Below are 25,146 nucleotides of genomic sequence, written 5' to 3' on the forward strand. Positions count from 1 at the left end.
AATTAATTCCTTGTTCCTCGTGGCACTTACTTCCATCCTAGAGGGGATGTCTTTTGAAGCAGGACTGCCTGGTTGTTAAGGGGGTAAGCCTCACAACTAGGGTGGAATCCCTGACTTCAGCTCTTCTGAGTTGAGTGACCTTGGGCTAACCTCTTTGCTCTCTTTAACCTTATTTGTATAAGAGAGATAACGATAGACCTAAGGCATAGGTTTAATTTTCAGGGTTAAAAGAAATAATATATGTAAAGCATTTATAACAGTGCTCAATAAATGGTAACTATCATCTTCCCCCTCTACCCTCTCCTCCTCCTCCTCCTCACCATCACCATCAGTATTAGCTATTCCCTTGTGCAGGTTTGACAAGCAAGTGGTCTAGGTCCCTACCCAAGTTTTATTACTTAAAAATAATAGAGTTGTATTTCCATTGTTTAGATGTTTTAATTATCCTAACATTCTCTCTGAAATGATACGAAATCACTGGGATTTTTACTCTGCAATTCCCCATATATGGTCTTTAGCAGTATGTGGCCTTTTTTTGGAACATAAAGATTTGATAGCAAAACTAAGCAGTTTTGAAGTGGCAAAGTAAACTGGGGAAGATGACCATTATCCCATCCTTCAAAGGCCAAGTCAATTTTAATTGAAGAGTCAGCTAGACCTGGATTTATATTCTCTTTCTACCACTTCATACATTTATATCCTTGGGCTGGTATTCCACCTCTTTAAGCCTCAGTTGCCTCATCTGTGAAGTGGGAATGTTGTGAGGGTTAAATGAAGTCATCTAAGTGTAATGGGAACATAAACAGTTGCTACTTACAAACAAAACCTTCGAGAGACAGTCCTTCAACAAATGAAAGGCATTTTGTGCTGCTGATGCCTTGAAAGATGAATGTCTCTGTATAGTGAAGGAAGACAAAAATTGATGCTCCCAACATAATCCAGTAGGGAGAGGCTGGAGAAGATTGGAAGGAGTTATGACTCTTTTCCATGACTTTACAATTTCAGTGGACTTTACTAAACCTATGATGGGTTAGTATTTTATACAAGCAGTAAGTGAATGGGCAATTTCATATCTAGTGGTACAGCAGTGATGTATGGTAGTGATCTGGGAGGCAGGAAAAGCCAGGAAGAGGCAAGCCCCCAGGGATTCACAGAAACAAGGATGGGTTTTGGATTTCCACAGGCCGTGAGACTGGAGGGATTTGTAACAATTTTACCAGATCTTTACCAGATCTGGGAAGCTACCAGCCGATACGTGGGTTGCATATGGAAAGTATTTATGTAGTTCCCATAGTAATCAACCAATAAATGATAACTATTATTATTATTATACATAATTATTAACCTTACAAATCACTCATTTGAAAAAATCAATCTTTGGAATTTTGGCTTTTTTTTTTTATTGCTTAGAAGCCTTTCAGATACCATAGGTTGCACTATTTATAACTAGCCAAAATATTTACTGCATAAGTAAGTTTCCCAAAAATATGAAACCATTGGGCTTCCTACAATGGTATTGATCCAGATCTCATTCATAAATGCAACCTACTCACTCTCTTGGCTGCCATCTCCCTCTGTTAAAGAAATCACCAAACCTTATGACATTCAGGTCACCAAATTTTATGGTAATCTTGACTCTTCTCCCATTTTCTTGCTATATTCAATGTTTTGCCAAGTCCTATAGATTCTAGAGCTATATCTTCAATCTATCCCTTCATTCCAATCAAATTGCCATTAGCCTAATTCAGCCAGGGTGGCTCTCTCTTGAGTTGTCATAGTGGTGGTGTCCTTGCTTTCTGTGCTCCTGCTCCCATCTAATCCGCTCTACATACTTTGTCAAACAAATTTCAGCAAAGCCTGACAAAACCTCCCATGTCTCTCTCTGTCTCTCTCTGCCTCTGTCTCTCTCTTTTTCTCTCTCATAGGTAAATGCCTTGCTTGAGATTCTTTTCAGGGATAAAAGAGTTTCTGAGTTAAGATCTGAAAAAACTTAAAAGAGGAATTTCAGATGGAAACTGCTTAGACGATGGGGGAAAAGTAGGCGGAGGAAGATCCTGAGTGATTAGCCAGGAGGAGACTTTGAAAATCAGCTAGGCTTCCCTAAACTTCCAGCTGGAATGGTACCCAAAAGTCCCAGAGGAGAGTTGGTACCCTTTTCTTAAGTTTTTCCAGAGCAGTAAACTCCCTTGAGAATTTGTTCCAGCTGATTTGCTGTTGTATTTAGGTTTCTTTATCATAGCTGTTCTTGGTAATTACACAGCAGCTTTCATCAGAAGAGGCTTTAAATAGACCTGATAATGCCTCTCTGAGGTAGGTAAAGGCAAAGTATTACTATCCCCATTTAACAGATGAAAGAATAGAGGAAAAAGGGCTTAGGCACCTTTTCTAGTGCCTCAGGATAGGTTTTATTTCCTCCATTTCACAGAGGAAATGTCTCTAGGGCTTTCTCACACAGCCCTCTGTGATTCTCAGGTGTGGCTGAAAATGCCTTAGCTTCCCACCTTCTGACGTTGGAGCCACTCCCCGCCCCCATCCCCCCACCTGCCCAAACCCCCCAACCCCCCACCCCCACCCCGTCTTCCTCCCACTGTGAGTCTGGCTGTGTGGTGACTGGACAATGGTCAGTCATATACATTATTTAGTTTTTCTAAAATGGAAGTAACTTTAAGATCTGTTTGATATCATAAGGACAATACATGCTCACTGAGAAAAATTCTGACTATACTTAAAAGCAACAAGGACTCAGTTTACAGTAGGTACTTGATAAATGCTTCTTGTAGGAATGACGAAATGATGAGGAATAAAAAAGAAATGGGTGAGGGCCGGCCCTGTGGCTTGGTGGTTAAGTGCGCACGCCGCAATGCTGGTGGCCCAGGTTCGGATCCCGGGTGCGCATCGAGGCACCACTTCTCCATCCATCCTGAGGCCGAGTCCCACATACAGCAACTAGAAGGATGTTCAGCTATGACATACAACTATCTACTGGGGCTTTGGGGGGAATAAATAAAAAATCTTTAAAAAAAAAAAAAGAAATGGGTGAGGGCCAGCCCCCGTGGCTTAGCGGTTAAGTGCGCATGCTCCGCTGCCGGCGGCCTGGGTTGGATCCCGGCGCGCACTGACGCACCGCTTCTCCGGCCATGCTGAGGCCACGTCCCACATGCAGCAACTAGAAGGATGTGCAGCTATGACATACAACTATCTGCTGGGGCTTTGGGGGAAAAAATAAATAAATAAAAATTATAAAAAAAACAAAAAAAACAAATGGATGAAAACAGTCAAAATCACTGGTAATCCCACTATCCAAAAACATGTCATTATAGGTTCTTTATCATCCTTTTTTTCTTCTCATCTGTTTTAAGGTCCAGTCAGTGAGTGTGCTGGTGGAGGCGTCAGAAGGCAAAAGAGAAAGACGAAAAGCCACGTTTCTGAACCGCAAGGTGGAGGAGTCAGAGGGTAATATACTGGGGAAGGGACTGTCTGAATGACTAACCTCCAAATCTAACCTGCTACCTTTACTTGGCTCTGCCCCAAAGCCTGCTGTCTTTTATCCCCACTTGAGCCTTGCGTATGCCCAAATAATCAGTCTTGCTGTTGTCACACCACCACATTCCTCATTTTTATTGGATATCTCTGTTTTTTCCTTTGTTCTTCAGGATGAGTGTTGTCTCATAGAATGGGAGCTACCCATGATAGAGGGAAGTTTATCAAGTTTCAGTTATTAGCACAATATAGAACCTTCATGATATCTGCCATGTCCACATACTATGATATTATTTACTTAGTATTTTGTTTAAAACTGCTCACTTAAAAAAATGCTCAATCCCTGTCTATTCTAGTGGTTCCCAATGCTGGCGGCTCTTTAGAATCACCTAGAAGAGCTTTTATAAAATATCTAGGAGGGGGGCATCTCTCAGAGATTCTGATTTAATGATCTGGGGTGGGACCCAGTACTGGTGGTTTTTTTAAGCTTTCTGTGCGACTCTGACGAGCAACCAGTATTGAGAGTCATTGTTCTAAGCAATTATGTTTATGAATCATGGGCTTCATGGGTTAATTGTGTTTTATTTCTAACGCATGTTAAAATATAGTAACACCTAACCTAACTATTAAAATAAATTAAAAAATGGTTTCTTGTGTACCATCTGAAATTGTCTCACATTCTTCCAGTGGTGGGTAAACCGTAATTGAGGACACACTATTGCAAATTGAAGAAACCAGGATTTTAAAATCTGAACCCCTGAAAAACCTGGTTACACTCCAACTCTGCCATTTTTTATGTTTGACCATGAGAAGATCTACATCTTGATTGACTGTGGCTTTGTACGTTGCAATTGTAATTAACCATCTCCTACCCCTTCACTCCACACCCCAGCCTTTGTAGCACACCAGGGTCTTCCACAATTCTTCCCTGACATGTACTCATTCCACAATGTTGCCATGTCCTCCAGCATGCAGATGGGGTAGTTTGCCTATGCTTTTGCTATGTTCCTCTGAGCATCAAACCTGTAGACCGGCTAATGACGGCAGAGGCAGATATGACAAAAAAGCCCTAAAGTCTTCATCGGAATCCATGAAATGTAGGCCTCCCCAAGGCTTAGATTATAAGCCTCAAGTGTTAGAACGGGTCTATCTTTGTATTGCATATAACACTTCACACTCCATTCTTGGTCCTTTGCTTCATGAGGGACAATGGCTTCCAGCCAACTTTATACTCACTGCATTTCTCCCCTCCTTCCCCACCTCCCAGATTAAAGCTTCCTTTAGTAACTAGAAGCAGTTGAATATCTTCTTTGCTTGATTACCTATATAATCCCTAATTTTAATACCTAGTACTTAGCACCTTTCTTTTGAAGAGCATAAATTGCAATGGAAATAGCATCTCATTAATCCTCCCCACATCCCTGTGAGGAGGTTGTGTGGCAAATGTTACCTCTTAGACTAATCCTCCTGCCTGCAAGTGGAATGCAGGGTCTCCGTGCTCACTAGCACAGATGCTGGTTACCGAACAAGCTGGTGGGGACAACCAATGTTTGTGTGAGAGGAGAAAGCTCTTCTCGTTCAAGAGAGAAGTGGTTCTATGCAGCCTGTCACAAAGGAGCCATTTGAGCTCTGTGCAGCCCAGTGACAAAAGGAGATAAAGCATTACTCTCATGCTAGTGATGGACTCATAAGTATTGCCTGCATTTAAACTCCTAATAAAGCCCAATTATTACACTATGCTGCCTCCTGAGAACCAATCTCATCATTGAGACTCCTCTCTCTCTCTCTCTCTCTCTCTCTCTTTCTCCCTCCCACCTGGCTGGCTTTTTGAAGAGATGAGAGTGACTTCCTGACCTGAGGAAACTTTAGTTTCCTTTAGTTCCTTCTGCTGCACAAGAAAAAAAGTGCAGAAACACACAAGATCACAGAACAATGTTGAAAACTCAAATTCAGGATATAACGTACGCCGCTAAAATGACTTGTCTCTGAGAGTCTAGGACATAACAGTAAAAATGAATATTTTAACCAAATCACTTTTCAAAGAAAGAAGCTCAGCCATTCAGGATGATGGCCAGATCCCACCTCATGATCTAGAGCCCAATTTCATCCGTTACTCTAACTCCAGGGAGAGATTTCTCGTGGGGTAAGCAAGAAGCTCGTTTTGAGGAACTCGAGCCAGCCTCCTGCCAAGCAGGCTCTTTCCAGTTGGAGAGTCACTGCAGGAGTGGCCATGCAGGGAGACAGGGAGAGAAGTTAGTTAGTAACCGAATATATTACCTCAGGCTTCTGGAATATTCATGGCAACAAAGAGGTGTCCATATTCAAGAAAAGAGGGTTTAGGCTGATACCTTCTAAGTAGGTCCAGAATTTATTTTTAGGGGAAGAATACTTCTATGAAAATCAGCCTGGGGCTAAGACAAAAGAAGAAGGTTACACATTTTTGGGCAGATAAACAGCCAGGGACTGAGGCAGGCCTGGGGTGTGTGCTGTGGAGACAATGAGGTGTGGCTTGTGGGATCCAGCTTAGGGACACCCTGCTGCTGTGGGTGAAATAAGAACCTCTTATCCTCCTCCTTTTTTCCTCTCCCTCTCCGTGGGGAGCCAGTTCTTTCTGTTCTTTGCTGCTTCACCAACCCTGGAGGGGCTAAGTGCTAAAGGAAACACTAGCTCCAGGGCTCGGCAGGGTCTAGAAGACCCTCGAATATCTCCCACAAAAAGGACGTTCGCAGAAGCCTCTGAGACCACCCAATCAGCCAATCCATGATAATATCCTTTTCAATCATCAAATCTTTAACAGGCAGAAACAAATTATTCTGCGAACGTTGACCACATTCTCTGAAGCTAAATTGTGGACACTACACTGCGTGGCTTGAATTATTCTGAAAATTCTCTGGCAAAGTAGGTACCCACATTTCATCATCAGGAAATAAATCCCCTAGAGTCTGCAAATTCCAATAACTTTCTCTATGACCCATTTCCATTTTTCTCATGTCAATTAATCAGATTTCTTTTAATTTGGCAACAAATTTTCCCCAAACTTATCTTTCAATAAATTACTATCAGTATTTTCTCCCACCTTCTACAGACATGTAGCAAATTGGAAAACAGAAGCAATTATTTATTTAATCCTGTGATTTTTCAAAGTGTGATCCAAAAACCACTAATAGCAAAAACTACCTGGGATGTTGCTAAATACACAGGTTCCTGGGTCTACATTCCAGATCATTTTACTTAGAATCTCTGGGGTAGGGCTGGGGAAGATATATTTTATAAAAAATGCTCTAGGACTGTTTCTTAAGAGAACTGATGGTTTGGACAAGATTTTCTGGGGCTGAGAAAAGAGACCTGCAATTTTTTTTTCCTCTTCTAGCTATGTATTACTGGAAGAGCTATTAATATATCACTGACATGGATAATTGCTTAATTGCCTATATAACTTTGCCTGTATAGATCTAGTTGAAAAGTAACATTTCAGTTAGCTTTCCTAACTTGTTTTCTAATTCCCTGTGTCCTATTCTTCGCCCTTGTTATGGACTGAACTGCATTCCCCCAAAATTCATATGTTGAAGCCCCAACCCCAATGTGACTGCATTTTGAGATAGGGCCTTTAAGGAGGTAATTAAGGTTAAACAAGGTCGTAAGGGTGGGCCTTAATCTTATAGAACTAGTGTCCTCACAAGAAGAGGAAGAGACACCAGGTTTCACTCTTTCTACCCCCACCCCCTCTGCTGGCGCACACAGAGGAAAGGCCACGTGAGGACACAACAAGAAGGCGGCCCTCTGTAAGCCAGGAAGAGAGTCCTCACCAGAAACCAACCCTTTGGCACCTTGATCTTGGACTTCCAGCCTCCAGAACTGTGAAAAAATAAATTTCTGTTTAAGCCACTCAGTCTGTGTTATTCTGTTACGGCAGCCCAGGCTGACTAATATAGCCCTCCTTAACAGAACTGTCCAGCCAACAGGACCCTAGGGCTGAACAATACCAGTGAGTCTTATACTCAGTTTTGGGAATTGATACTTGAGAAGGAGCCTTCTACACTCATTCAAACTTGCATGAGTGCCTTGAGAAAGGATCTTCCTAATTTCACTGCACAACAGCTATACTTTATATTAGCCTACCAACTACACCCTGTATGGAGAATTTGGAATATGAGGAGACAGGTTCCTTATCTACTCCTCTGTTTGGTGCTGGGCTACCATACATATGCAGTAAATGTTAATGGATAACAATGTTGCAATGCAGGAAGGGCAACTAGGAGGGATAAGAACAGATACAGCTAAGGAGAGAAGTGATTCGCCTAAGCTTTCCTGGTAGACCCTAATTAGCATCTATAAAGCTACAGACATGAATTTCTTTGTGCTTTCAGAAATTTTAAATGTTTCTTATGCTCTGAGACTTTAAAGTTTCTTTGCCATAAAAAAATGTGAAGCATTCTCCAGAAAAATCTTTCTGAAGTGAGATTATTCTTTCTAGGTCAAAAAGACTATTGTTTTCTGGAACTTGAGCTATCAGTTAGCCTAGACTGGTGGAAGGCTTGAGGGGCTTCTTGCTGTACAGAGGGTGTCCCTTCCCTGGAATGGATTTTTATTTAGACCACTTGCTGCTGCTGGTTTAGTTTGCTGCTCCCTAACTCAGGAAAAGTTGCAAACCTTGAATTTATTCAAGTGCATTAGAGTGGTGTTTAATTATTTCAGTTTTGCTTTGTCTGCTTTCCCTCTTTCTAAATTTTGAATAACAATTGAAGTTTGTTGGGCGTCTAGGAGTTGTGAAGGGACTGCCTAGAATTAGGTACCTTCTCTGTGTGACTAAGACTTCTGCTGAGGGAAGAAGATGCCTACCTTCTAAACACACACACACACACACACACACACACACACAACTAATTTAGGGAGGTTATCTGCTTTCTTGGGATCTGTTGGTAGTGCATTCTAAAAACTATAAAGTCATCACATACTTTTGATAACACCTTGTCTCTTTGAATATCCAGATAAAGAAATCCATGTTAAAATTCCTACCATTTTGCACTCAGATCCATCATGGTGGCCTGGAGACTTCTTTGTTACATAATATAGATGTAAATCTTTTAACAGAAAGCAAGAATTTAATTGTTCAAAGAGATTCATAATCAAAATAGAAACGGTTCCATCCAGAAGCATAAACATTAAACCTAGGATATGATTTGCTGAACATTCTCTCATATCCATACATTCAAAGCAACAGTTAATGAAGTAACAGTACCTAACCTACTAAGAGTACTAAAAGTAATTTCTTATCAAGATCAGCAGATATTTTTTGTCCCTAAGGAAAATTGCAAAGAGACTATAGCAAAGGAAGATGAAACCAGACAAGTTATTCTCATGACGAATTTAGCTTTTCCATGTCGGCAACTGCCTGGGTGATATGTGTAGTGAAGCCCTCAGTTGAATCTCAGCCATGAGTGAAAATCCTGGGCTGGGCTGGGCTCTTTCCTGCTGATCCTCATAAGGAACGCTTCTGCATTCCCTTTCAACTGAAAACTTCTGTTTTTCAGGTTTGTTTTCTTTTGACATATTTCTTCTGCTGCTGCAGTGGTTCTTATGTGTTATCACTGTCCTGGCAGTCAAAGAATTTCACCTCATTTCCCTAAAATAATTATTGTATAAACATAGTTTGAATAAAAATTTCTTATGTGCCTTTAAGAAAATTTAGGTAAATAACTTGAATTATGAATATTTTTTCTTTGAATAAAAGATTTGCTAAACCAAGTCTAGACTATCACTTGAGAAATACAATGGCTTAGTCAACGTAAAGCAAAAATAATCACACAAAGACAAAAACAAGCAACACCAAAATCAACCACAGATATTCCTCTGCCACATCAAACACCAAGATTTTTAATACACATTTGCCATATAAAAGTATCTAGAGAGTTTTCCACTGTACACCTGCATGCATTTGCTTTTCATTTTTGTCAAAAGAACACCCAGTTCCCACCCAGGTGGCCCCAGCTATGATCTAGGAACCATAAGAAGCCCCACCAAAAATGCTTCAAGACTCCTGTGACTCAATAAGAAAAAGACAAAGAACCCAACTTAAAAAAATGGCAAAAGGATTTGAACAGATATTTTTTCAAAAAAAATATACAAGTGGCCAATAAGCATATGAAAAGATGCTTAACATCATTATCCATTAGGCAAATGAAAACTATAATGAGATAGCACTTCACATCCACTAGGATGGCTATACTAAAAAAGACAGATAATAAATGTTGTTGAGGATGTGGAGAAATTGGAACCTTTACACACTGCTGGCGAAAATGCAAAATGGTGCAGCTGCTTTGGAAAACAATCTGACAGTTCCTCAAAAGATTAAACATTTGTTTAATGTTAACTGAACTACCATATGACACAGCAATTCCATTCTTAGGTATATACCCAAGAGAAATGAAAACATATATCCCACACAAAAACTTGTACATGAATGCTTAAAGCAGCAGCATTCATAACAGCAAAAAGTGAAAACAACCCAAATGTCCATCAACCGATGGATAAACAAAATGTGATATATCCAAACAACAGAATGCTATTTAGCATAAGAAGGAATGAAGTACTGTTACATGCTACAACATGGAAGAACTTTGAAAACATTATGTTACATGAAAGAAGCTAGTCAAAAAAGACCACATATTGTATGATTCCATTCATATGAAATGTACCGAATAAGCAAATGTATGGAGACAGAAAGTAAATTAGTGGTTGCCTAAGGCTGTGGGTTGAGGGAGAACATTGGCAGCTGATTGCTAACAGGTATAGGTTTTTACTTTTGGAGGAGTGACAAAAATATTCTAAAATTAATTGTGGTGATGGCTGCACAACTCTATGAATATACTAAAAACTATTGGATTATACACTTTAAATGGGTGAATTGTATGGTATGTAAATTACATGTCAATAAAGCTTTTCAATGTAAATCCACCACGGTTTTTCTTTTCCAGTTGCTGACATGGATAGATCAAGAGGATGGAACAGACTCCAGGACTGGCCTAAGTTCTGTAGTTCACTTAAAGGTGGATAAAATGGACACTGTCAGCAGAAACATTATCACTATCAGAGCAGCACTTGGGACTCAGGCTGTGGGAGCCCAACTCTAGAACAAACATATTGTATGGAATTAGCAGTCTTGTCAAGTGAACAGAAAGGCAGATTAGATATAAATAGAACCATTCCTATAAGAATAAAAGCTATCGATTACAAAGTATTCACAGCCAGGTGCTAAGTTAAGTGTTGTACACACATTCTTCTAGCACATAATGAGGTGAGTATTATTATGTACATTTTATAGGTAAGCAATCTGAAAATAGGTTAAGTAAATTATCCAAGGAGAGCCAGCTTGTAAGCGGTCAAGGTGGGATTTGAATCCACACCTGTCTGACTTTTAGGTCTTAAGTGCTACTTAATAGAATTGTCTAAGATATTTGCATTATGATCATAACCTCCTATTATACCATATTCATATATATATACCTAGCTTTACTTTGTAGTCCCTACCTACAAATGTCATTTTGGAGTAGACACTTGTGAAAATCTTAAAACAGGGAGATTACAGGAATTGCCATTGACAGTAGTGGTACAGTTGCCATAGCAACCAATCCACCAAATTGGTCTGTGCTATGAGGCACGCACTTCCGTGTCTATAATACAACAGTATTGACTGGGATACCCCACAGCATCGATGAACCCCTCTGAATGCCTACGAGGGAGAAAGTGCTGAGGTCCTAGTGTGCATCTTAAAGCATTAAAGTTTTTCCTTCCAAGTTTCCCACTCTGATTCACAGATTCTACATTCCCTCTTCTAATCCTTTCCATTTGCCCGGATGCTCCAGCGCGGTTGGTTTCAGAGGTGCTCAAAATCAGGGCCAGACAGTCATCTGCTGCTTTGTTCTAAGAAGGATTTACAAATATGACTATTTTCTTTTTGGTGAAGAATTGACCCACCCAAGCCAATAATTCTGCACTCAGTGTCAGACTGTGAATCGTTGACTGTCTCACTCCCACCTCCACATACAAAACAGGCCTTTATCGGATAACAACACATCTCAGAAGTCACTGTACAGAAAATTTAAAGCTGGCACCCAACATATGCACTTTGACTGTGGAGACACAGAGACACGCACGCACAGCCATCTATCCACATTTTTCAACAGTGCTTCTACATTTTCAAGGACTCTTTCTTCTCTAATATTGGTGCTTTTTCTCTTCCTCCTCCTCTCCATTTCACCGGCCTTGGCTGTCTTCAGAGGCACCTGAAGGCACATAAGGCAGGGAAGTGAAACCGAGTGTAATTCTTCAGTTCACTTCTCTGCAGCCTCCAGTGAGCCAGTCTCCATACGGTGGCCCAGCTGAGCTCAGAGGAAGTTCAGCGTCCCTGCGCAGGTGCAATTTACCAACCCACTCGCAGGCGCACTGGGAGCAGAGAACCAGACATATGGAAGGGAGAGGCTCTGGGAACAGCAGAAAACGAAGCCTCAATGAGTTTATGAGGTTAAAAAGGGGAGGCAGTCTCCTCTATGAAAGGAAGAAATGAAAGACTTTTACACCTAAAAAGGCCATCATTTTCCCTTTGAAGAATTAAATATAAAGTGCTGAAAGCAATCAGAAATTCTCATTTTCCCACTTCCTTTTCATGCCCTTGTGTTCACCTTTGGGTTCCTTCAACTTCATTCTTAAGTTCTTAAAAGTCTCTGACCATTTCTGTGCTTTCAGTGAAATCACAGACATGTTCAAGAGTTTTCTTAATAGGCAAGAATGTATTCAGGTACATTTTGCTTAATGTATCTTTTAAAATTAAAAATAAATTGATTTTAAATAGCATTTTCTGTTTATGTAGTTTTTCATGATCTCAGCTGATCCTTACCGAAACCCTGGGAAGGAGAACTAAAATTATTAATCCATTTTACCAATGTGGGACTCAGCTAAAGTGGAGCTAGATCACACGTGTAGGCTTATGATTTCAAAGGCAGCAGTGTTTCCACTTATTTTCTCAGTTCAAGTAAAAAAATGCTGATTTTTCCACTGTAGAATTCAACCATGTAGTGGATAATGCAGGCCCTACAACTTCCTCTATGATCTGGACAACTCTTCCTGCCTAATCTCCCGTCACGCACACCTTCTTTCAGTTCCGGGAAGGTACCCAACTCTTCTCTGCCTGGTGTTCATGCATGTACTCTTCTCTCAGCTTGTGCCCTTCCCAGCTGCATACCCTGCCTTCCCCCAGACCCATTACTCTGGATCTCTCATCTTCAAGGCTCATCTTAAACATCTTCTGTAGGGAAAGTCTTCTTTGGCCACGCCGGCAAGGTTACAGCACTCTGTGATATGGTCTCTCAGCACATGACAATTTTCTAATTTATAGCATGTATTAGCAGTTTGATTAATTTATGTAATTATTTACTCTTTTTCCTTATAGTGTGAACTACGTGAAGTTAGAAATGTGTCTGTCTTCCTCAATTCTGTATCTCAGAACGTAGCCCAGAGCTTGGTGTATTATATATCTTTGATACAAATTTGGGGGATAGTCCACAGCAGAATTTCTTGTTGGTGGTAAATTACGATGTGTCACCCCAAGTTCCCATTGTGGGCATGGTGCAGTCATAGGCGTGGGTTTAGAAAAGCTGCCCAAGGTTGTGAAGGTCCCCTGGCTTCTCAGGTCTGCTGCCAGCTCCAACAATACTGGGAATTAAGATGATTTTACAAAGAATGCGACAATATTTTCATCTCCTCCTGTTGGCATGACAGGCTGTCCCCTTTGAACTGTGACATTTCTGAAACTACATTATCTATTACAAGAACGAAGAGTTTTGCCATAAAACATCTTGATTAACTCAGATGACAAATATATAATTATTAAACAGAATCAAATTATAGGAGTGAAGGTACCATGATCCCTTTTCTTCTTGTAGAAACACTATTTTTTTCCTTTGAGGACTGATTTTTTTTTCCTTTTTAATGAAACTCTGTCTATAACTTTGCAAATTATATAAGTTGAGTATGTAGTGATTTAACTACTTCTAAATTAGTGCTTATTTGTCCAACAAATTTGAACACCTACTCTCCAAACAACAGAATTTCCTTGCCCATCTTCTTCTACTGCTAGTTCTTTTTCTTTCTTTTTCAGATGACTTCTTCCTTAATAATTTTTTTAATTTCTCATGTGTCCTTGCATTTTCCTTACTGTTTGTTTTTCTTCATTTTCCACATCCCTATGATTTATTTTCTCTCTTTGCATCATAAATATTCACTATTTTCACATCCCCACTACTGTAGGCTTTCTCTAGTACCTTTCTGCTTATAATGTTGCAAATAGTTCTAACACTATTTTCATTAATATTACTTGTGAATATATAAGCCCTTCTGATATTTACAGTAAAATGGACATATTCACTGTATCACCTATGTTACAACTGAGTCTTTCCCTGGTTAACTCACTCTCCTGCCCATATCATAATAGTGTTTATGTGTTTTTTTTTTTAAGAAATCATTAGTAATTCACGCATCATGAATTATCTTGGAAGTTAATGGAAAGGACATGACAATGAATATATTTTCTGAAATTCTAAATGAATGACAGAAGGCATAAATATTTATGGCATAACAATTGTTAAAATGATTTTCTTGAAACAAAATATAAACAGAATAAATGTCCAATTAGAGTAATCTTTTTTATGTTATTAAAATTTACAGGCATTTTTATAATTCTGGTTTCTACCTGTTGTATTTATCACCTGTAAGTATCACCAATATGAATAGCTTTCTACTGTCCTCACAGAAACAAAGCTGATACCACTCTAGTATTCTAGTGCACAGAAATCTAGGGGCAAAAACCTCTTGGTTCAGATTCAAGCTTCAAGGCTTTGTTTTGGTTTGTTTTAGTTTAACAATCATTTTTTCTTTGTTAAGCTGTAAGTTTTTATTTTTATTGATTTATTTAAAATATATTGGCTCATTCTGTTTTAAGTAAGTCAAGATCATAGGAACAAATCTGAGCCACCTCATTATTTAGCCCCTTAATCTCAAAACTAATAATTAAGTATGGTAGACCAGTCAGAAAGAATTTTGGCCTTCTAATGTATTCGTCTCACTCTTCTTCATTGGTTGGGTGGTTTGAAGAAGCATTAGAAAGTAGGAACTTTTAATCACTTCTACGGTATGGTAAAACAAAGATATGGAAGGTGTAGATTAAAGTTTGCTTTTTTAGAAGCCATATCTACAATATACACTCATAATAAGAGAGTATTCTTCACATGATGACGGACTCCCAACTCAACACTATTCAGATAATTGGACCATTAACTTATCTTCTCTGATCCTCAGTTTTCTAATATTTAAAAAGATTGAAAAGGTGTTGTAAGGATTAGAAAGAATGTAAGTAATACATCAAGTTCATGATAGGTGCTCAAATAGTGATAGCTACTATTATTATTGGCAAACAATAGTGGTGTGTGTGTGTAATCATCTTTAAAATCACTTCCATTTTTATGTCACTTTGGCTTTGTCAACTCAACTGAGCCAAATCCTAAGTGTCCACCTTAGTTGTATTTAACACCAATATCAATCATATTGAATTCACATTTTTGGATCGATGTCAGGTACCAAGTTAAGTGCTTTGATTACAAATACTCAGAGCAGTCACTGGGGTCAGTCTTATGTATTTATCTCCCCCAAACCTATAACACCATGAGTGCTCCTCCAGAGGTTACTCACTTAGGAGCAGGAAAGAGGGTTCTAGAGACAGACTCGATCCAGCTGATTCACTCAGAAGTCAGGATTCCTGATAACATACACCCTTTGACCAAAGCAGCTGGAGATACAGGTTGGCATTTAGAAAAATGTTCATTTATATGCCTAGATTAGTTTGCTGGATATGTGCATGTCAATCTCAGAAAGCCGTGGTTTAAATGTACCTGACTACTCTAATTTCCTACTGGAAATCATTAAAATACCATAGAAATGACATTTCACCCTCTTCTGAATAATGACCAATCTATCGCAGTTGGTTCAATTTCTGGTATGCTTGAAAAAATGAGCAACGCGTTCACTGTTTTAATTAATCACTATTTACCTTCCTGGGATCACTATTTAAATTCTTACATCTTATTGTGGAAAGTTGAAATTCTAACTTGGCACGGTAGAACTATTTAGGCTAGAATTATCTCCAAGGGGAAGGAGAAAGACCAATGGGATTCTTTCCACCAGAATAAGGGCAAAATTTTGTGTCCCTTTTGTTTATTGATGTATCCCAAGTGCCTAGAATAGTGGTTGGCAAACTATGACTCCCAGAACAAATCCAGCCTACCTCCTGTTTTTATACAGCCCACACACACAGAATAGTTTTTACATTTTTAAATGGTAAAAAAAAAATCAAAAGAAGAAGAATATTTGATGACATACGACAATTACATGAAATTTCAGTGCCCATAAATGACATTTTGTCCTAACACAGCCATGCTCATTCATTTACGTATTGTCCATGGCTGTCTTTGTGCTATGAGGGAAGAGTGGAGTAGTTTCAACAGAAATCGTGTGTGACCTCCAAAACCAAAAATAATTACTATTTGGCCTTTTACAGGAAAAAAAAATGCCAACCCCGGCCCTAGAACAATACCTCTCCTTAACTTCTTTTAAAGTCAGGTATATTAATATTTAAAGCTCACAAGTTTCTTTCCAAAAGGAAAGGCTTAAGTCTACATATAACTCTAAAGACAATCACCAGATTATATTGTAATGTAGAGAGGCTCATAGCAAAAAGCAGAACACCGTAGATGAGAACACAGACTTAACAGCCGCACTGCCTGGGCTCAGACTTTGGGTCCACCACTTACCAGCTGTGCAACCATGGGCAAAATGTTTAATTTCTCTGGTATCTGTTTTTCCATCTATAAAATGAGGCTAATGATAGTACCCATCCCTTAGAGCTATTATGAGAATTAAATAAGTAACGTTTGTAAAATAATTGGAACATTACCTGGTATGAAGTTTGTTGTTGTTGTTAGTGCTGTGGAGTCAGATTCCGACCCCTAGCAACCCGGTGTACAGCAGAGTGGAACCCTTCTCTGTCTTTTTGTGCCATCCTCTCACCTTCTGGCGCTATATCAGACAATGCTCCACTGCTATTCACAGGGTTTTCATGGCCAATTTTTTTGGAAGTGGGTGGCCAGGTCCTTCTTCCTAGTCTGTCTAGCCTGGAAGCTCCGCTGAAACTTGTCCACCACAGGTGACCCTGCTAGTATTTGAAATACCAGTGGCATAGCTTTCAACATCACAGCAACAGGCAGCCACCACAGTACAACAACCAAAACAGACAGGTGGTGCGGTTCCCTGACCGGAAATGAACCCTGCCTGGCAGTGAGAGCCCTGAATCTTAACCACTAGACTAGACCACCAGGTCTGGCTGGTATGAAGCAGCGTAAATAAAGTAACGTATTTTTTCACCGTATTTTTAAGTTAAGAAAATTGAGATACTTCGTAATTAGGTAAGGTAATGAGTGAACCTCAACATGTTCATAAATATGGGAAAAATATAAGTATGAATTAAAATTTGAACATGTCCACTTTTGTCAGTAAGTCCTCTAGGCCAATACAATGCATTAGCATTGCTTTAATTGCCTTTTGATTGTAGGATATAGCTATTCAGCTCCCATACCCATGATATAATTTTGTAATCAATGGTGCTGTTTCAGATAATAAACAAATTGTATTTTGAATGGTTGAGTAACTTCTGATACAAAATCTAGCTACCTAACAACTCCTAATCTGAGGATATCAAATTGATATTAAGGGAAGTAACAATTTAGAGAATGCATGGATATAACATTGGTTTGCTTTGTTAAGGTTGTTATTCAGTTCATACAAACTATCGTCCCACATTTAAAGAAACACTTTCTAAGCATCAAAGCCAAGACTCAAAACTGTGAATTTGGAAATCTAATAGCTTTTTAATCATTGCAAGTCATTTTAGCAAATAGATAATTAGGATTCCTGATGCTTAAATAGATTTTTACATTAATTTATGTGCAATCTTTAAATAGACTATGTTTTGCAGAAGGTGAAATCTTTATAAGGTAGTCTTCTATATTCTATAAAATATGATATCTTGAAAACTACACTTCAATATAGGACTGTACATGGGACTGTAATAGCTGGTGGTTAAATGTTTTAAAATATATATAATTATTTTCATGAATGCTTTTCTATTACAGGTGTTTTCCTGGAGAAGGTTCAATGGACTTTTGTTATGTGCTTTAGTAACGTAGTTAGGGAACATATTGGTAAAGTGCAACACTGAGGTTTTCTTATTCTATAATCTTAATTCCTTCAACTTTCAATTAAGCATTTATTTAACTGTTACATTGTGTGAGGTGCAATGAAAATGTAAAAAAGTTAATTAATCCAGTCCAATTTGATTTATTTGGGATAATTATTAAATTATGCATTAAAATTTTAAAAGTACAAATAAAAAAGAAACTTTTTGGGTTACTTAAGCTAAACTTAGACTATAAGTCTTCTGATATTTACTTTTTAACGTACTAAACGTTGCATGTCATGTCACTTTATTAAATTAAATTTTCATGCTTTAGAAACCTTTAATAATGATTTTTCCAGAAACTTTTTCAAGAACTTATTTAAAAGTTTTATATTTCTCACAATAAAACAAAGAGAAAATAACTAAGAAACAAGACTTCAAAATATTTTAATTTTTGTCTAAAGTCCTGTTGTCTTAAATTAGTTATGTCTATATTTGAATATGTCTCTTATTTTTTATTTATTATTCTTAATGCTTAATTTGCTAAAAGAAAATATAAATCTGAGCATAAATGGCATCCTAAGAAAAACTAAGCAACTAGAGCAAAAATTGAAAATTAATTTGGGTATTTTTAAAGTCTTTATGCTTGAGTTGCTTTATTTTTCTAGACTTAATAAAAATTCAAAATTACTTAGTAATCCTTAAAAACATTTAAATTTTATTATATTAATTGCTCTACTTTCTATGGGTAACATATATTCTTAGACAAGTACATTCTCTTTGAAGTTATTCTATTTGCTTATATTTTGTTCTTATTCCAATAGATGGGTCAATTTTAATTTTCCAACTCCCTCTCTGAATTTGAGGAATTCTTTCATATTTAGACTTTAAAAATTACAGGTGGATAAAAAGGAATAAATACAATGTCCTTCCATTCAATTGTCTTCAATAAAAGTCACGCAATTGCAAAAACAATTGTTGAACACATTTATCTCTCTGTTAAACTACATGTAAGGCTTAGAAAACATTTTTATATTATGGTGATTCTATAATAAATGGGTCGATATAATACTGTTGGTTGCAACTTACAGTATTTTTGTCTATATTAAAGTTAAGATCTTGATGGTTATTCTTGCATTCTTTCTGTGAATTAAAATTAGAATAATCTAATTAGTCCCTAAACATTAAAACGTTACAGTTACCAATAATGGAACAAAATCTAAATTATATGACTTTGAGATCAACAATAGGTTCACATGAACTATATTTTCTTTTCTGGATCTTCTGCTTTTAAAGGAAAATACAGTTTTCTTCCTACTGCAGAAGTATCAGATTCTTGCAGCATCCATGACACTTGTAAGCATTCAGTGGTCAGACACCACTACATATCCTTCAAATGATATGGCCCAGTGAAGCTGGAAGGTGTCATCACAGAGCCAGGCAGCCTGGTATCTCAGCCGTCCACCAGGACACAGCCAGCAGGTCCCAGTTGGTGTGCTGAGTCCAGACTAAGGTGGGAAATGGATTTTGCATTTTGAAAGTCAACTCTTCTAACATTGAACCCTAGGACATACTTATTAGATAAAACTACATTGAGGGCTTCAGAAATTATTTATTTATTAGATCAAATTTATTTATTAGATCAAAATGCCCATTTTCCAAATTACTCTTAGAACAAGTTAAATCTTAATTTTATTATCCTTCTGGGTTTCTGAATTTATAGTAGATTGTATGTATTTTTTAAGATATGAATAAATGTTCAGAACTATAACTGTGCTGTCTGAATCTTCAATATATATGATATATGCTAAACTAAATACACTTGTAGGACATTTAAAAGTTATGAAAGTTAAAATAACAATATTAATCACCAAGGCCCATTGGTGTGGCGCTGTTTGCCCATCACACTAAGCTTACCATTTTGATCTTTAGACAAATGAAAAACTCTTACAAAATAAAAATACATTCCATGTTCTTGTTCTCACTTGAACTCCTGTGTTCACTCTTCAAGCACACAGGGGTTTGGATTCTTGGTTGTGCTATTGTCCTACTGTCATCTTTTGACACCACAATTTATTAACTCAGCTCTCACAGATATCAGAAAAATCAACTTAGAAGATTTCTAAGTTCAAGATTTCCCATGCCTCCTGTGGGCCTCACCTGAACACCAGTGCTGCTTAAACAATTGTAGAGAATATCCTCTATTTCTTAAAACTTTAGTTACCTAGGCTTGGCAGAAACATCATGATGAAAAAATAAACATTGAATTCCATAAGGCTGCACAAAGTGGACCCCATTCTTTAGACATCTTTCAGACATCCTTCTGAATGGGAAAATGCTATGATGGATTTTTAGACCATGTACTTTCTAACGTAACGCTTTGGTGGATTCGGCTGGGGTAGCCTGGCATCTGGACTCATGATGTTTTATCACGAGAAACTGAGAAGATACTGCTTCTCTTTTCTAAAAAGAGAAAAAAACCCTCTGCTAGGGCTCATTAAAAAGGGTTTTAAAATTGGAGCCAATAAAACACGACTGTCAATTTCTACAGTTCTTCTTTTTTTAATCTCAGCAGCATTTTAACAAGGCATCATTTTTCTCTGCCCTTTGACATGAAATCCTACTTGCAACACACACACAGACACATTCCAAATAGCAACAACCACAACTCCCCAACTTCTTTGTGACTTCGGAGCAGGCACACAGACCTAACTGGACCAGATGACTCCTCTCCTCACAGTTTTCCACTGCGCTCCACTTTGAGATGGGAGCTACTAGGCATGATTCACTCTGACACCCTGAAACCTCTTGCTTTGCTCTCCTTTAAAAGTGAAAAGGAAAGGCTTTCCACAAGATAGAAAAGTTTGCCTGGGTATGTGATGCCAGAATTTCCAATAGTGACCCTAATAGGCAAAGCATTTCGGGGCTCTAACCTCCAAAGGGAGCAGACCCCAGTCTCTAAAAAACAAAAAACTACTTGATTGTTTGACAGAAAGAATGAAAGCTCTCCCGTCCCAGCATCGCCTGGGCGGTTGTGCTGGCCCAAGACAGGAAAGAGGTGAAGTGGCGTGGGCACTTCTTGTGCAGAATCCTTTTCCTTAAGCAAGCTCATTTTAAGATGTGGAAGGAGGACTGGATAGAGAGAGTTCCAAAGCTGCACTAACAGCCCAGGCCTATGGCCCCACCTGCCTGTCAATTTCAGTCCACAAGTCCCACATTTCTTGCTCTAGGGATACTGAGAACGGGGGCTTTCTCGCGCTCAGGGATGCTGTTAGGCCAGTTCCCTGCCCACCTTTCAGGGACTCTGAAATCCACTTTCCCCACACAGTCTGAATTGTTTGTTTGCGTTTGTTTTCAGCCTGCCCCAGCCTTCAGCTCAGCCCATCCCTCTGCCCCCTCTCCTTGCCCCCTCCCTGCGGCCTCTCTGGCTCCCTTCCACCCCCGCCCTCCTCTTTGTTGTCTCCTACCTGCTGGCCAGGCTCTGCCTGCAGTGCTGCCTGAAGGGCATCAGGTGGTAGTTCATGGCGTCCAGCAGCAGCTTCTGGCAAACTGGGTCGGTGCGCATGAAATCCACTGACTGGACCCGCTCCACCAGCTCCGGGGCCGGGATGAGCGCGAAGCGGAGGCGCTTCATGAGGTCGGGCGCATACTGCATGCGGGTCTCGCGGTCGTGCTCCAGCCACAGCACGGACATCTGGAAAAGCGCCAGTTCCGACTCCACCGGGGGCGGCAGCGAGTCCAGCAGGGCGCGCATCTCCTCGAAGTTGAGCAGCAGCACATCCTCCACCAGGTACTTGTTGGCCAGCTTCTTGGTCTCCTCCAGGCCGTGCAGCGCGGCGATCTTGCACACCTGCTTGTAGTTCTGCACCGAGATCTGGTCGTTGAGGAACTGCACGCAGAGCTTGGTGACCTGGGGGATGTGCAAGATCTTGCTGACCGACAGCACCTCCTCCACTGTGTCCAGGGAGAGGGTCACGTTGGCCGTGTAGAGATACTCGAGCACCAGGCGCAGCCCGATGGACGAACAGCCCTGCAGCACCAGGTTGTTGATGGCCCGGGGACTGGTCAGCAGCTTGTCGTCGGGGGAGGAGGAAGGAGTCCCGGGCTCCTCCTGCGGCGGCGGCTGCTGCTGCTGTGGCTGCTGCTGCTGCGGCTGCTGCTGCTGCTGCTGGTCCTTGGGGGCCCCCAGGCCGTCCTGGCCGCCGACCCCTCCCCCGAGAGGGGGGTGGCTGGAGAAGAGCGATCGGAAGTACTGCGAGCAGGAGGCCAGCACGGCCTTGTGGCAGTGGAACTGCTGGCCCTGGGCCGTCAGGGTCACGTCGCAAAACAGCTGCTTCCTCCACAGCAGGTTGAGGCCGTGCAGCAGGTTGTCGCTGTGGCTGGGGTCGAAGGTGGAGGTCCTGTCCCCGGATCTGGACATGGCGAGCTGACTCGGCGCACCTGGCTTTAAACCCTCCTCCAACCTGGCAGACGGGGTGGGGGATGGGAGGGAGGGGAGAGGGTAGTGGAGGGAGTGGGGTGTGGTCGGGGTGGGGAAGGGTGTGGAGGGGAGGGGAGGGCGAAGAACAACAATCAGTGCTCAGCTTGGCTCCTGCCCGGCGCGCCTCCGGACCCCGACCCTAGGAGGAAGGTTTGAAGGCACTGGATCCCTTAGCGCTACCAGAATGGCCCTGTCTGGGGTCCGGGCGCCCGTTCGGCTCCCTGCTACTCCTCTCGCCACCGCCCATACACTTCGTCCCTCACTTTCCTAAAACCACCCCGGTTCGGCTCCTGGCAGCGACAGCGGTGGCAGCAGCGACGGCAAAGTGGCGGCTGCGGCCGAGACACCTTGTGGGCTTGTGTCCATGCCGGGCCGGGTGAAGGGAAAGGCCGGGGAGTGGGGAGCCGGGGGTGCCCCAGAGCGCAGAGGAGACCGACGGCGGAGGTTCTAGGTCAACTTGTGCCCGCAGCTTTGCTTTTCGCAGTTGGTCCAGTTTTGGGGGGTAGAAAAGGGGGCCCCACAAGCGTGCGGGTGGGCTATTCTTAGCCCTTCAAAAGCTGGGAACCCCTTGTATTATCCGTGCTGCCCCGAGAAACTCCTAGGCTAATAGTCTGAGGGAGCAGATAAAGCCCTTTCTTCTCCCGGGAAAGTGCAGCGGAGCGCGGTGAGGACCAGCTCAGTGGACTCGGCAGAGGCGGGAGCTGTCCTTATCAATTCTAGCTCATTTCCCTCACCCCGGCCCTGCCTGCTTCCCTGCTTCGCAAACTGCTGGCTTCCCTGTCACCGCTCAGTTTTGCTCATTTTCCAGAGACGCCTTTAAACCTGGCAGGAGAATCCCTCCAGCCCCCCACCCCAGGCCCCCTCTCCTCCGCCCCCCGCATTCCCAAGCGCGGAAGTTCAGACGTGTATCTCCCCTTCCCTCGCCGGGCGGCCCAAGGAAGAGGAGCAGGGAGGACGTGGGGCTGCTGGGGTGGATTTAGAGCAAGAGCTGGGAGGCCCGGAGGGATTCGTGTGGACTGTTCTCCCTCCTGGGTACCAGGCGCAGTGGCTTTAACTCCAGTAACTATAAGAAGTTCAAGTTAACAAGCAGGTGTTGGGGGAGGGGGTGGGGGCTGTCCACTGGGGGGGGGGTGCGCAGTTCGGTATGGGGTCTCTGCATCCCACCCAGCATGGTCGCCCGCAGCCGCAGCTTCCTTCCGAGCCGCTCGGTACAGCCCCCAGCGGCCCCCCACCCAGGCACCCCCACTCCCCCGGCCCTGGAACTACTTCTCTAAAAAGTCTGAGTCGCCCGCATCTAGGCGGCGGAGGGCAGGATAGGGGAGGCGAGGCGAAATCGATACGCCGGGTCCCTAACCTGTAATTGCACCTTCTAGGGCTGAGCAGAAAGGGACCCTCTGCCCACATCCCGGCCGCGCGCCCGCCAGCCCGGGAGGGCCGCCGCCGCCGCCCGGCTCAGAGGGATCCCGCCGGACCTGCCCCTTCCGCTGCGGCTCACTCTGCCCTGCCTGGCGCCAGTCCTGGATCGCCGGCTTCCTATTTATACCGGACTGGGCTCCTCTCGACTCACTTTACCATCCCGTTCCAGGTGGACCCTAACCTCCCTCGAGCTCCCTCCCCAGGCAGCACACCCCCCCACCCGCCCCCAAAGCTCTGGCTTTCCTGAAACATCTCCCAGAGTCTCTCCCTTTAAGTGGACCGGGTCATACCTCTCTCTCGCTCTCCCCGCTTCGTTGTCTTGCCCCCCCACCCCCATCTTTCCCTGTTCCCCTTCCTTCTTGTTCTCCTCCGTTGCCTTTCCCCCTCATCTGCTTATTTCTTGCAATAGGAGTTTTATTCTTTATGAGCGTTTGCCACACAACTACCCCCCCACCCCTCTGAAAGACTCCCTCCCCGTCCGTTCCCCCGCCAACAACCCAAAAGACAGAACAAAATACACACAAGGCAGACACAAGGCCAGAAACTTACCTGCTTTCAACCAGCTGCAAAGTCAAGGCTCACTTAAGCTCCCCCCCAAAAATCAATTGTCCTTCCTTTTTAAAGGTTTGCTCTCTCCTTGGGAGGGGGAGAACACCTTCTGGTTCCCAACTCCAGGCAGTCACTCTTTACAATTTATTTTGTCGTACATCATTTGATCACCATGAATTAGCAACAGCAAGAAAATGTAGGAGAGGGAGAAAAGAGAGAAAGAGAGAGGGAGTGAGAGGGAGAGAGAGAGAGGGAGCAGAGCTTTCTGCAAGAGAAGAAGAAGAAAAAATGTACGTGTGACAAATTATGCTACCAAGAAACAACACATCATTATCCTTGGGCCTGGGGCTCAGTGAGTCGTAACGAGAGTAATAGGAAATCCACGGTTGGGGAGAGAAACGGTCGTGCTTGGCCAGTAGAGAGAGACCATACAGGGGGATGGATGCTGGAGAGACTCGCAAAATTATGGCTCAAGGCTATTGTAAAAATTGTCGAGCGTAAATGACTGCGATTTCAAACATCTTTGGAAGAAAGAAGGGGAAAAAGCGAGCCCCCCCTCCCTGCCTCTGCCTCTCTCTCCCTCTCTCTTCTCTCTCTCTATAAAGAACCGTCAAGTTTTAGTGCGCATTGCTAATTAGTCAATTTCTCTCTGCCTTCACAGGCTGGCGACTTCGCTGCTGAGCTGAAACTGCTAATTTCTGTGACCAGCTTTTTTCTTAGCTGTGATCTGGATGAATGAGTAGCTGTCTCACAGAGATGACAAAAATAAACTCTAATCCCCCCCAAAATTTCCACTACATCTTTCTCATGCATAGATTTATGATCTTCAAGCGCTCTGTGCAATATGCAAACTTTTTTTTGTGTCTGTATATATGCTGTTGTTTCCAGATTTCACTACATTGGTATGCTGCTTTTCCCTTCCACCCCCCTCCCCCCCACACTA

The 25,146-nt window shown here is 41.8% G+C and overlaps 1 protein-coding gene and 1 pseudogene across 1 annotated transcript in view; one reads left to right on the plus strand and one right to left on the minus strand.

Annotated features, from left to right (window-relative positions):
* KLHL14 (kelch like family member 14) overlaps positions 1-22,207 on the minus strand; it is a 95,963-nt gene extending 73,756 nt beyond the window's left edge. The window contains exon 1 of the mRNA XM_004422431.3: positions 21,226-22,207. Coding sequence (XP_004422488.1) covers positions 21,226-22,178 — 953 coding nt within the window. The 5' untranslated portion in view covers positions 22,179-22,207. The remainder of the gene's footprint in view (positions 1-21,225) is intronic.
* A 395-nt stretch (positions 22,208-22,602) lies between these two features.
* On the plus strand, positions 22,603-24,942 carry LOC147915277 (uncharacterized; annotated as a pseudogene).
* The last annotated feature ends 204 nt before the right edge of the window (positions 24,943-25,146 follow it).

The sequence above is a fragment of the Ceratotherium simum genome, chromosome 14, assembly GCF_057802395.1.
Source record: "Ceratotherium simum simum isolate JZ-2026a chromosome 14, ASM5780239v1, whole genome shotgun sequence".
In the NCBI taxonomy this organism is placed as follows: Eukaryota; Metazoa; Chordata; class Mammalia; order Perissodactyla; family Rhinocerotidae; genus Ceratotherium; species Ceratotherium simum.